This window comes from Otolemur garnettii, unplaced genomic scaffold (assembly GCF_000181295.1).
Source record: "Otolemur garnettii isolate 467f Iridium unplaced genomic scaffold, OtoGar3 scaffold00061, whole genome shotgun sequence".
NCBI classification, from domain to species: Eukaryota; Metazoa; Chordata; class Mammalia; order Primates; family Galagidae; genus Otolemur; species Otolemur garnettii.
The window spans coordinates 11119763-11133557 of NW_003852456.1; the positions used below are offsets into that span (position 1 = coordinate 11119763).

Below are 13795 nucleotides of genomic sequence, written 5' to 3' on the forward strand. Positions count from 1 at the left end.
AAAAAAAAAGAAGAAAGAAAATGAGTTTATAAGGAATACCATAACCATTTAATGATACTGTCTTGCCATGTTTTAATTCCACAAATTTAAGTTAATGTGTATTAACTTATTACTCAACATGTCAAACAAAATCTTTGCATGTTATAAAACTGATTTTTGTTGTAGTTGCTGTAACAATCAGTGATTTTTCAAGGTTCTCTTAAAGCAAAGGAATGGTTATTAAGCCACTAGAGGGAGCTCCGTGGACGTATTTCATTATTTTACCTCTGATTTTTTTTTTTTTTGAATCAGGCCTCAAGCTGTTGCCCTGAGTAGAGTGCTGGGGCATCACAGCAACCTCCAACTCCTAGGCTTAAGCAATTCTTTTGCCTCAACCTCCCAAGTAGCTGCTACAGGTGTCCACAGGTTCGAGGGCAACCACCTTGACTGAAATCCAAACCATTTGTAACTATCACCTGAATCATTTGTTTTATCATTCAGAATTTTTTTTTTTTTTTTGAGATAGAGTCTCACTTTGTCACCCTTGGTAGAGGGTGATGGCTATTTTTTGGTTGTAGTTGTCATTATTGTTTAGCAGTCCCAGGCTAGATTCAAACCCATCAGCTCTGGTGTATGTGGTTGGCGCCTTAGCCGCTTGAGCTACAGGTGCCAAGCCTTGCCTCTGATTTTTAAAAAGAAACAAAACAATTCTCTGAGTAGGAATGTTTTATGTTACTGTATTTTTCTCTTCAGTGTAGAAATAATGTCCTGACCTGTGTCATTTCATAGGAATAGTCTGGCTTTTGATTTCACAACTATTTGAATATAAGGCAATATGGAACATCAGAGGATGAATACAACCTTTGCCTTCTTACAGCTTACCCAAGAGTAGGTTGGTGTTTTAGTTAAAGATCCTCTTTTTTATCCCACCTTACTGTGTAACATATATAAAACCTAGTCATTTATATTAAGCTACATTATTACTCAATATTTTTAAATTGATATTGTGCATCTGTAATCCTAGCACTCTGGGAGGCCAAGGTGGGTGGATTGCCTGAGCTCAAGAGTTCAACACTAGCCTGAACTCCATTTCTAAAAATAGCTGGACATTGTGGCAGGCGCCTATAGTCCCAGCTACTTGGGAGGCTGAGAAGAGGATTGCTTGAGCCCAGGAGTTTGAGGTTGCTGTGAGCTATGATGCTGCAGCACTCTGCCAAGGGTGACAAAGTAAAACTCTGTCTCCAAAAAAAAAAAAAAAAATTGATGTTGTGGTTCACAAATTTCGAGACTGGTGCTAGACTCGCTGCATAAAAGCACCTGTGGACCTTGTCAAAAGACTACTGTATAGGACTCTGTGTCTAAAGACTACCATTTAGCAACTCTTGGAGATACATACTTTTTTTTTCTTTTTTTGTTTTTGGAGATACATACTTTTTAAAATAGCTTTGCTGAGATATAATTTACATATTATACAGCTTGCCTACTAATTAAATGGTTTTAATATAGTCCCAGAGTTGTACAGCCAGCTCCACAATCAATTTTAGAACATTTTCATCACTCTAAAAATAAGTTCATTTCCCATTTGCAATCACTTTCCTTTCTACTCCTACCCCCACAATCCTGGACAACAGCTTTCTGTCTCTATATCGATTTGCTTATTCTAGACATTTCATTTTATATGAAATGTAATCATATTGCATGGTCTTTGGTGACTGGTTTTTTTACTCAGCATTATATTTTCAAGGTTGATACATGTTGTACCACATATAAGTATTTTATTTCATTTTCATTGCCAGATAGTATTCCTTTGTGTGAATGGAATGTATAATTTTACAAACCAGCAGGTAACATTCTCTATTAGTTTAAATGATTAATATATATACTTGGAAATGCTGTGTGTTTGTAACACTGTTTATTAAAGAGCATTATCTACAGTTTTTCATATATTTCTACAGTAGTATATGAAAGACTAGGAGTTGCCCTCCACTAGTAGTTGCCTCCTACTAGTGGTGGGAAAGTCATTTCTTTTTCTTTTTCTTTTTTTTTTTTTGGACACAGAGTCTCACTGTGTCACCTTGGTAGAGTGCGATGGCATCACAGCTCACAACAACCTCAAATTCTTGCATTGAAGTGATTCTTTTGTCTCAGCCTCTCAAGTAACTGGGACTACAGGCACCTGTCCCAGTGTCTGGCTATTTGTTTTTGTTGCAGTTGTCGTTGTTTTAGCTGGCCTGGGCCAGGCTTGAACCTGCCAGCCTCAGTGCATGTTACTGGTGCTGTAACCAATGCACTATGGGCACTGAGCCAGGAAAAGTCATTTCATTGTGTGAAGACTAGAGACTTCTTTATGCTTTCATATTTTGCTTTCTTTTAGAGATCTTTTTCCTAAGCAGTAGAAAGCAGCAGGGTGTACTATAAAGATATTTTATGAAACTTGTGGGGGAGTGTGTGTGTGTATTTTCACTATATAGAGATAGGAAACATATTTCTTACAGTGGGTTGCTTTTAGAAAAAGTTTGAGGCTCGGCACCTGTGGCTCAAGTGGCTAAGGCACCAGCCACATACACCTAAGGTGGCAGGTTCCAATCCAGCCCGGGCCCGCCAAACAACAATAATGGCTGCAACCAAAAAAAAAACAACTAGCCTGGCATTGTGGCTGGCACCTGTGGTCCTAGCTACTTGGGAGGCTGAGACAGGAGACTCGCTTGAGCCCAGGAGTTGGAGGTTGCTGTGAGCAGTGAGGCCATGGCACTCTACCCAGGGAGAAAGCTTGAGGCTCTGTCTCAAAAAAAAAAAAAAAAAAAGAACCCAGCCTGGGCCCGCCAAACAACAATGATGGCTGCAACCAAAAAACAGCCCGGCATTGTGGCGGGTGCTTGTGGGCCCCGCCACTTGGAAGGCAGAGGCAGGAGACTCGCTTGAGCCCAGGAGTTGGAGGTTGCTGTCAGCTGTGATGCCACAGCACTCTACCCAGGGTGACAGCTTAAGGCTCTGTCTCAAAAAAAAGAAAAGAAAAGAAAAAGTTTGAAAGCTACTATTGTTTAAATATGTTGGTATTATCTTTATCACATCAACTTTAGCGCCTTTTCTGGGTTAAGTAGTAAGATATATGATTAGCTTAAGTAAGAGTGGAATTGAAATAACTAGCCACAATTAGACAGTAGGATTTAAGAGCCTATAATACAGTCAGGAGGTGGAGCTGTTCTGGCAGTCCACTGGTTACATCAGGTAGTAAACATCCTAAGAGTGGAGTCAGGTGTGAGGTTAGTGCCACTTACCACATTGCTGATACAGCCTTGAGTTAAAATATATTATATCAATAAAATTGATCTATAATGATTTAATTAAAATGCCAAAGCACATTATAAAAGAATCATTAAGACTTGTGTCTGAGCACAAAACTAGTTGAAGATTGGGGAAGAACCCTTTCCCATGGTTTCTTTGAATCTAGTGTTTCGATAGACAACATATCGAACACTAGAGTGTTTATTTTTATTTTTTTTTTGAGACAGAGCCTCAAGCTGTCACCCTTAGAGTGCTGTGGCATCACAGCTCACAGCAACCTCTAACTCCTGGGCTCAGGCGATTCTTCTGCCTCTGCCTCCTAAGTAGCTGGGACTACAGGTGCCTGCCACAACGCCCAGCTATCTTTTGGTTGCAGCCGTCATAGTTCTTTGGCAGGCCTGGGCTGGATTTGAACCCGCCAGCTCAGGTGTATGTGGCTGGTGCCTCAGCTGCTTGAGCCATAGGCGCCGAGCCTAGAGTATTTATTTTTAAAATGCTGTATTTTGTGGGGTGGTGCCTGTTGCTCAATGAGTAGGGTGCTAGCCTCATATACCAAGGGTGATGGGTTCAAACCCAGCCCTGGCCAAACTGCAACAAAAAATAACCAGGTGTTGTGGTGGGAGCCTGTGGTCCCAGCTACTAGGGAGACTGAGGCAAGAGAATTGCCTAAACCCAAGAGCTGGAGGTTGCCGTGAGCTGTGATGCCACAGCACTCTTCTGAGGGCGATAAAGTCAGACTGTGTCTCAAAAAAAATAAAATAAGAGAGTTATGAAAGAATCGCCTTTACCTTTTTCAGAAATTTTCATGAATTTGTAATTTTGAGAGCCTCAAAATCTGTCTAATTGGTATTTTTACTTTTTGTCCAGGCCCATCAAACTCCAGTGAAGAGAGTGAATCCTGGAGAACAAAGGAGGAAAATGTTTGAGGTATAAAGATATGTGTCTGCTTATTTTAAAACTTTGCAAAAATAATTACTTAAAGAAGCAGCAAAATCTTAATAGCATAAGGCCTCCAAACCTTTCCTCCTCATTTCTTTCAAATAAATAACATAACTTTTTTTAAACCTCTCTAAGCATAACTCTGCTAAGGGTATACTAACTTTCCTGCTTAAACTAGAAAAAGTAGGAATTATTATTGGTAATAATGTTCTTTTTTTAATTAAGGAAGCCTCAAGAAAGAGAATTTTGGAATTTACTGAAAAAGAAAAGAAACAAAAGGATCAGGTAGTTTTTTGCTCTTATTTTTCTTTCTTTACAAGTTGAAAATGATAATAGTTTCAAGAATTTTAAGAAGTTTGTCTTTAAAATTTTTAACAGATTATTAATTTAATGAAGGCTGAACAAATGAAAAGACAAGAAAAGGAAAGGGTAAGAGGATAATTTGTTTTCCCATGGTTCATTCCTCCCATTCCCCATACACATAATTTTTTTAAAGGAATACACTGGCTTGGCGCCTATAGCTCAACCGGCTAAGGCGCCAGCCACGTACACCTAAGGTGGCGGGTTCAAATCCCCAGCCCGGACCCGCCAAACAACAATGACAGCTGCAACCAAAAAATAGCTGGGCGTTGTGGTGGGCGCCTGTGGTCCCAGCTACTTGGGAGGCGGAGGCAGGAGACTCGCTTGAGCCCAGGAGTTGGAGGTTGCTGTGAGCTGTAATGCCACGGCACTCTACCCAGGGGGACAGCTTGAGGCTCTGTCTCAAAAAAAAAAAAAAAAAAAAGGAATACACTGATTTCTATTTTATTACTAAATATATTTCATGTATTTTATATAAGATACTTAAAATGGTGTTTTGTTTGTTTGTTTTCCCCCCAAAGTTGGAGAGAATAAATAGGGCCAGAGAACAAGGATGGAGAAATGTACTAAGTTCTGGTGGAAGTGGTGAAATAAAGGTAGGCATTTGTTTTTAAAACTCTGGTTTCACCTTGCTCTTTTAAAATGTGATTGACTGGGTTTCTCCCTTTCTCTTTCTCTCTGTTTAATTTTTACCAAGAATTCTTTAGCATTTATTATGTATTCTTAGTTTTCCTATATGGATTTGATATATAACTTGTACTGGTAACTAATAGGTGACACAGTTAAAAGGTTTATTTGGGCCAGGCACAGTGGCTCACATCTGTAATCCTAGCAGCCTGGGAGGCAGAGGCAGGTAGATTGCTTATGCTCACGAGTTCAAGATCAGCCTGAGCAAGAGTAAGACCCTGTCTCTAAAAAATATAGCCGGGCGTTGTGGCAGGTGCCTGTAGTCTCAGCTACTTGGAAGGCTGAGACAAGAGAATCGCTTAAGCACAAGACTTTGAGGTTGCTGTGATCTGTGACACCACAGCACTCTACCAAGAGTCTCAAAATGAGACCATGTCCAAAAAAAAAATGTTTTATGTGAAGACTGTGATATACCATCCCTGTAGTAGGAATCTTTAAAATTAAGTTAGTTTGGCACACTTCTGCTTAAAATCCATCTGTAGTTTCTGATAGCCTTAAAGAGTAAGTTCTCGGGTGACGCCTGTGGCTCAAAGGAGTAAGACACTGGCCCCGTATGCTGGAGGTGGTGGGTTCAAACCCAGCCCCGGCCAAAAACAAAAAAAAAAAAAAAAAAAAAAAGGATTAAGTTCTCAGAAGGCCCCTCTTAATCCTGTCCCTGCCAATCTCTCCAAGTACATCCCCAGCCATTCCCTATTACCCATTGTTTACTCTGTTCATGCTGAATTAAAGACCATATTTGTAGTTTTCTTGCTAAATCTCTTTGTCCTGTGCTTGTGCCTCTCTTTACTTAATAGCACCCTTTCCTTCCATCTTCACACTCACCCCATCTCCATCCTTTTATCTAGGTAATCAAGCATTAACCTCAATACTTAATCCAAACATTGCTATTGTGTAGATCCAGACTGTATAATCTTGAGCAAGTTACTTAATTTCTCTGATCTTTAATTTGTTCATTTCATTTTCTTTTTCTGGGCACAATGCTTGGAACTTGACTGGCAGGGCCTTATACAGTAATTTTCTTTTCCTTTCTTTGTTCTGCCAGTCTCAATCTTATGCTTTCTCTTTTGCTTATGTAGCATCCTTTACATTATTTCTGTCTGTGAGTAGGCCAGATTCTAAGATGGTTTCCAAGATTCCTGACCCCTGGTGTCACACCTTGTATTATTCCTTCTCTGTAAGTGGGAAGTGAGTAGTACCTATGAATGTTGTGATACAGTGACTCCTTTGATTAGGTTATGTCATGTGGTGATGGGATAGTCACTTCCACCATTACATAACACGTAAGGCTCTCTTAGCGGACTGGAGAGGAATAAAAGCCAAAGAGTCATACTTCTGCTGGCCTGGAAGATGGTCCAAAATTCATGTGACCAAACATAGCACAGGTAGCCTCTAGATGCTAGCAGTGGTCTCTGACCAGCTAACAAGAAAATGGTGGCCTTAGTCAAAGACCCATAAGGAAATTAATTCTTTCAAGAACCAGGGAATTTGGAAGAGTTCCTGAGCTCAGGTGAGAATTGTAGCCCTAGCTAACACCTTGAGTTCTGCCTGGTGAGATCCTGAGCAGGGCACATAGCTAACCACACCCAGACTTCTTAGCCAGGAAAACTGATATAATAAGTGGGTATTGTTTTAAGCTTCTAAGTTTGTGCCAGTTTGTTACACAGCAATGGAAAATGAGAGTTCTATATTGCTCTATATTTCAATTTTAATTTGTATCATTAAATCAGCTGTTAATCACTCATCTTTAATAGGTTATGACAGGTTATATCGATGTAAAACAAGTTACATTCCAACTTGTTTTTTCCCCCAAAACTTATAATTTGAATAAAAGTGTGCTTTTTCCATCTAGGCATCTAGATTCTGCCCTAGATTTATGAATTTTTTCTTTAGTCTCTGAGATGAAGTTTTTATGTTACCTATCAGTAATTCAGTAAGAGTAACTTTTTCCAGTTCTGCATTAATGTAGAACTTATATAATGTTATTAGTAATATATTAATAATTTTATCTTATTAGTAAGTAAAATTTATGACCTTCTGAATGATCAGGAATGAGGCAGAAAGAATTTGGTCCATTTTAAAAATAACTAACCCTATACCCTATCTGATCGGAAAGTGAAAACTTATCAAAGTTTAGGCCCCAAAATCTTGTCAGCATTTTGCATCAAGTCCATAATTAGTGTTGAGATTTTGATGATTTTTTCCTCCTCTTTTTGCATATGGCTTCTGTGTAATAAAATATATTTTCCTATGGTGTCTAAAGCAATATTTAATCTTGAAAGTTCTGTTTTATCAGTGGTATTTGGTAACTAATTGAGACAGTTTTTGAACAATTGGATACTGTGTGCTTAATTGATTTCTGCTTTATAAACTTACATAATACTTTCATTAAGGATTAATAAAACAATTAATTTTCCATGATTTAAAGCAAAGTCCTAGTTTCTCATTGAATTTGAAATATTTACCTTGTTAGACTATTTGATTTCTACATAGTAACGACCCAGAGGCTTACTGTAACGGTCAAATTAAGGAGATCCCTAAAATAAAGATAAAACAAAAACTAAACATTAAGTGAAATACTTTGAAATTAATACTATTATTAAATAGCTCTAAATAATAGGCATTACTATGCACAGTACAAATATTTAATATAAATATTTTGGTGCTTTGGTATTGTGTTTCTGTAAAATTTGAAACTTGTTTTGTCCATTTTTACCATGTCTCTAGAATGGAACTTTAGGGCCAGGTACAGTAGCTCATGCCTATAATCCTAGCACTCTGTGAGGCTGAGGCAGGTGGATTGCTTGAGCTCAGGAGTTCAAGACCAGCCTGAGCAAGAATAAGACCCTGGGTCGCCCGTACCTAAGTGGTTAGAGTACCAGTCCCATGCACTGGGGGTGGCGGGTTTGAACCTGGCCTGGACCTGCTTAACAAAAAAAAAGTGAGACCTTGCCTCTACAAAATAGGTGGGTGTGGTGGTGGGCACCTGTAGTCCCAGATACTCAGGAGGCTGAGGCAAAGCAGGAGAATTGCTACCCAAGTCGATAGAATGAGATTCTGTCAAAAAAAAAAAAAAGAAAGAAAATATTGATTAATTGATTAAAGATGTTCAAGTAACGAGAAGAAAATTGCTAAAAATAAAAAAGAAAAATAATTAGGAACTTCAGAAACGTTACCATATAGTCCACATAAATAGTTTGATCATTTGGTAGCCATAATATGTAAGAAGTGTTTCTGTTATTTGAAAATACATTGGAATGCCTTTCAACATTACAAAAAATAATGGCCTTGTTTATACATGCAACAACGTGATCAGTCACAAAACTGTATTGAGTGAAGGAAACCAGATGAGAATATATCTACATTTATGATTCCATTTATATGACATTGTAGAGAAGACAAATCCAATCTGCAGTAACAGAAAACATATCAGTGGTTGCTGGCAATGAGGGAACATTCATGGCAAAAGAGTATGAGGGAACTTTGGGGGTTATAGATATGCTTTTGATTGTGGTGGTGATTACCTGAGTACATATTTGTTAGAATTCATCTACCAACCTGGGTGGCATGCACCTGTAGTCCCAGCTACTCAGGAAGCTGAAGTGTGAGGATCCCATGAGCCCAGAAGTTCAAGACGAGCCTGGGCAACCTCATCTCAAAAAAAAAATTCTACTTGGGACGCTGAGGCAAGAGAATCACTTAAGCCCAAGAGTTTGAGGTTGCTATGAGCTGTGATGCCACAGGACTCTACCGACGGCAATATAGTGAGACTCTCTCAAAAAAAAAAAAAAATTCATCATTCTATAATTGGTGATTTTTATTTATTGTACAATGATACCTCTGAAGAACTTAATACTTTTCAGTATTCTAACACAATATAATTTTTTCATCATAATTTTGAGTATAAACATCTTCAGAGATGTTTATAGACTTATTTTTGCTGAAAAGAAAGAACAAAGTCAAGCTAAAGTGATACTAGCATTAGATTAAACTCAAAGGCTCAGCGCCTGTGGCTCAGGGTGGCAGGTTTGAATCCAGCCCGGGCCCACCAAACAACAACGATGGCTGCAACCAAAAAATAGCCAGGCATTGTGGCGGGCGCCTGTGGTCCCAGCTACTTGGGAGGCGGCGGCAGGAGACTCCCTCAAGCCCAGGAGTTGGAGGTTGCCATAAGCTGTGATGTCACAGCACTCTACCCAGGGGAACAGCTTGAGGCTCTGTCTCAAAAAAATTAAAAAAAAAGAAAGAAAATAAAAAAAATAAAAATAAAGTATATTAAACTCAAAGAGTAACCTGTTTCCTTGGAAATGTGACAGGATTCTGAGTTTTGGCTTGAGATATACATTTTGAGTGTGTATGTGAGAATCCCTCAATAAAGATTTTTGTCTAATTATTTTTCTCTTTTATTTCTAGCAATTTTCATCTCGTTATTTGAACATCTTTAATCAATTAATCTATATTTATCTTGTCCCTTTATTCTGTTGTTTTTGAAACAAGGTCTCATTCTGTTGCCTGGGCTGAATGCAGTAGCCCAGTCATAGCTCATGTCACCTCAGATTCCTAAGCTCAAGGGAATCCTCCTGTCTTGGCCTTCCAAGTAGCTGGAACTACAGCCACATGCCATCATGCCCAGCTTAATTTTTTTATGTTTTTTATAGAGACAGGGGTCTTGCTGTGTTGCTGGGGCTGGTCTTAAACATCTGGCCTCCCAAAATATCTTGTACTGATTTTTCAAGAATCATGCTTTTTTATAAAATTGTATGTAACTTACTATGCCAAGATGTTAAAACAAATTTTATCTTAGTGGGTTATATTGATGTTTCCTTGATTTGATCCTAATATTTTGTTTTTATATCTTTTCTTATCTAGACTTCTTCCTTAAGATGTTATCACCTGGAAGCTTTTCCTCCTTTTGCTGTCAGTATTCTGCCTTCTGTTCTCATCACTTTTCACACAAAACAACATATATATGTATATTTTTTTTGGTAGAGATAGAGTCTCACCTTACTGCCCTCAGTAGAGTGCCATGGCATCACACAGCTCACAGCAACCTCCAACTCCTGGGCCCAGGTGACTCTCTTGCCTCAGCCTCCTGAGCAGCCAGGACCACAGGCACCCACCGTAATGCCCAGCTATTTTTTTGTTGTTGCAGTTTGGCCAGGGCTGGGCTTGAACCCACCACCCTCCACACATGGGGCCAGCACCCCACCCGCTGAGCCACAAGCGCCACCCAAAACAATATTTTTTTAAAGGCTACTACTCACCTTTAGTCATAGCCATTTGTCTTATCTTTAAATAAGAAAAGTTTAAGTAAGTTGACCTCTGCATTTGAGGTTAATTGATTTTTCTCTTCTTAATGAAATTCTTCCATTGTGACTTCTGTAGCATTATACACTTCTTACTTACTTTTATCTGTTATCCTTTTCTGACATCTTTATTTTTCCACATGGCTGAGTTCTTGTATCTTTGCCTTTATCCTTTGTCATTCCCACAGAGAATCCACAACCCCCTTTAGCATCTACTTTCTCATTGATTGCCACTTCTTGGCTCCTTGACTTACTGTCAGTATGGCAACAGCCTTCTAATTAGCTCCACTACCTTGGTCTGCCTCCTGTTTCTCCTCATCTTGCATAATACTGACCTTAAAAACTGTTTTAGTACACTACTACTGTCATAAAGTTTCTGCATGCTTTCGATTGCTTACTATAAACACAGACAACTAGGGCTGATAGCGCTCAGCTATACCCAACTTTTATAGCAAAATTTAATGCTCCCTATTTTTCCAGAGCCTTTTTTTTAAGTAGGAATTTTACTTTGGATGATTTTTTTTCTATTTTGTGAATTTGCACTGTACTTATTGCTTGGTAGTCTCTGTTATCACTTATTTAACACAGGATCAAAATGCTTTTCTAGTTTTGTGCTTAACCCACCCCCAAACTTGTTTGAGGACTATTTAAGGATAGATGTGATCTTTTCCTTTTATCTACACTAGAGTATGTTTCAGTAATGTTTATATCTTTGTATCTCTTATCAGTTGAAGGATTTGGGGGATATTAAAAGCTATATGCGAATGTTTTTGTTAAATATAATTTTGATTATTATAAAAGCAGGCTCCCCTTTACGTATAGACATACATACTTAACAGAACAAAATCACATGCAGTGTATATTAGAAGCTTGCTTCAAAACATAAGATGAGATTTTCTCATGTTTATGTGAAATTAGTGACATTTTATTGTTTTTTGTTTTTCACATTAAAGTGTGCTTTATTAGTAACAAAGTATGCTTTTTTTTTTTTTTAAAGAGGCAGAGTCTCATTTTATTGCCCTCGGTAGAGTGCTATGACATCACAGCTCATAGCAACCTCCAACTCCTGAGCTTAGGCGATTCTCTTGCCTCAGCCTCCTGAGTACCTGGGACCACAGGTGCCCACCACAGCGCCCAGCTATTTTTTTGTTGCAGTTTGGCCAGGGTCGAGTTTCAACCTCCCGCCCTTGGTATATGGGGCTGGTGCCCTACCCACTGAGCCACAGGTGCCACCCAGTATGCTACTTCTTGATGGTTAATAATTAGTAAAACCATTTTGCTATAGGCTTTATGTTTATTTATGTTGTTCATATTACATAATTATGTTTAAAAGGTTAAGCATTGGGTACAAGTGAATCTTTCGAAAAGCAGAATATAAACGTCTTGACACAAAAACTAAGAAAATGACATAAAGGCTATGTTAACCAGTTTGATGAAAATATTTCAAATTGTATATGAAAACACCACAGCGTACCCCATGATTGCATTAATGTACACAGCTATCATTTAATTAAAAAAAAAAGTTAAGCATTGAAATGTACTTTTTCTTTTGAGAATAGTACAGGCCTCTTAGACCTTATAAGATAAATATGTGAGAGCTCTTTGTTTAATCCTTAGGCTTCCTTTTTTGGCAGTGGAGGGGCTCTAGCTCCATCTTTTTCTCCTCGAGGACAATATGAACATTACCATGCCATTTTTGATCAAATGCAGCAACAAAGAGCAGAAGACAATGAGGCTAAATGGAAAGGAGAAATACATGGTCGAGGGCTTCCAGAAAGGTATGGCTATGTTCTGCAGAAGTAACTTGTGTTTTGCTTCAGAGAAAGTCATCAAAGTCACTATGCATATTTATCTACAGAGGAATTCTGCCTGGAGCTCGTCCAGGATTTCCTAAAGGGGCTGCAGGTCATCAACACCATTTCCCTGATGCTGATGATATTAGGAAAACTTTGAAAAGATTGAAGGCCGTGTCTAAACAAGCCAGTGCAAACAGGTTGGAATGTGATGATCCATGAGTTCATCTTTGTGTATAATTTTGTCTTCTGTCACACATAGTTTAGTATCTACACTTTGTAGATGTTTCTTCATTCTTTGCATAAAACGTTCTCTAGGTCCTGGATGCAAAGATTTTCTCAGTTGCAGATTTGGCCCTTGATTACATCATGTGAGCATATAGCTCTTCAATTTATCCTAAGTTTTTTGTCTTGTATGTTTTGACTGAAAAATGCTATTTAAATGAACATAGAACTTTCAGCCAACATATGGTTGTAATATGTTTCATTCATTTGCTTTAAATGAATCAGAATATAAATTTAAAAGGCATCATTCTTTATGCAGAACTCTAAAACATGTCTTTTTGTCTTTTTCTTATCACTCAGAAGCTCACTTTTTCTCTTTGTCGTCTTAGTATGTTTTCTCTTCATATTCATCTTTGATTTATACCTCTTTGTGGGTCCTTTTCATAAGATTTTTTTCTTCCATTAGACTAATAATAGTAACTGTCAGTGGCTATAACTCGCATAGTTCTTTTTTTCTTATGTATGCATATGTATTTTCTTAGACATTCCTATTCTATAAAATGTGAATTATGGAAGAATAGATGAGGTTTATGATAATTCAGTCATATTTTTTTTTTCCCTGTGTTGAGTTTAAGAAAAATGTCATTGAGTGTTATAAAAATCTTTATGATTCCTCCACCCTTCATAAAAGATGATTAATATATGCTTGAGCAGAGATAAATTATTCAGGTAAATATAAAGTAACATTATGAATACATTATAAATTACATATATATTATTTTTAAAGCAACTTTAGTTTCACAGCAGAATGGAGTGGAAGGTACTGTGTTCTCATTACCCCCACCCCACACACATACAACCTGTTGGCATTCTCAACTTGAGTGATGACATTTGTTGCAGTCAGTGAACTTACACCCGAAGTGGTGATCCATTATCACCCTAAGTTTGTAGTTTACATTAGGGTTTTCTCTTAATGTTGTACATACTATGGGTTTTGACAAATGTATAATTGTATGTATTGACCATTGTAAAATTGTCATGCACAATAATGGCACTGCCCTAAAGATCCTCTGTCCTCCACCTTATGAGCGCCTTCCCTTCTCACCTATAGCAACCAGTGGTCATTTTACTTTTTCCAGAATGCCCTATAGTTGGAATCATACAGTATGTGACCTTCTCAGTAGTGGCTTCTCTTGGTAATATACTTTTTTTTTTTTTTTTTTT

General features: G+C 38.0%; 1 protein-coding gene across 1 annotated transcript in view; it reads left to right on the forward strand.

Annotated features, from left to right (window-relative positions):
• The window catches only part of NEK1 (NIMA related kinase 1), a 103478-nt gene that overhangs the window by 31303 nt on the left and 58380 nt on the right, over nt 1-13795 (forward strand). Inside the window, exons 11-16 of the mRNA XM_003792844.3 lie at nt 4132-4191; nt 4429-4488; nt 4582-4632; nt 5085-5159; nt 12171-12331; nt 12412-12546. Of these exons, the coding sequence (XP_003792892.2) occupies nt 4132-4191; nt 4429-4488; nt 4582-4632; nt 5085-5159; nt 12171-12331; nt 12412-12546 (542 nt within the window). The remainder of the gene's footprint in view (nt 1-4131; nt 4192-4428; nt 4489-4581; nt 4633-5084; nt 5160-12170; nt 12332-12411; nt 12547-13795) is intronic.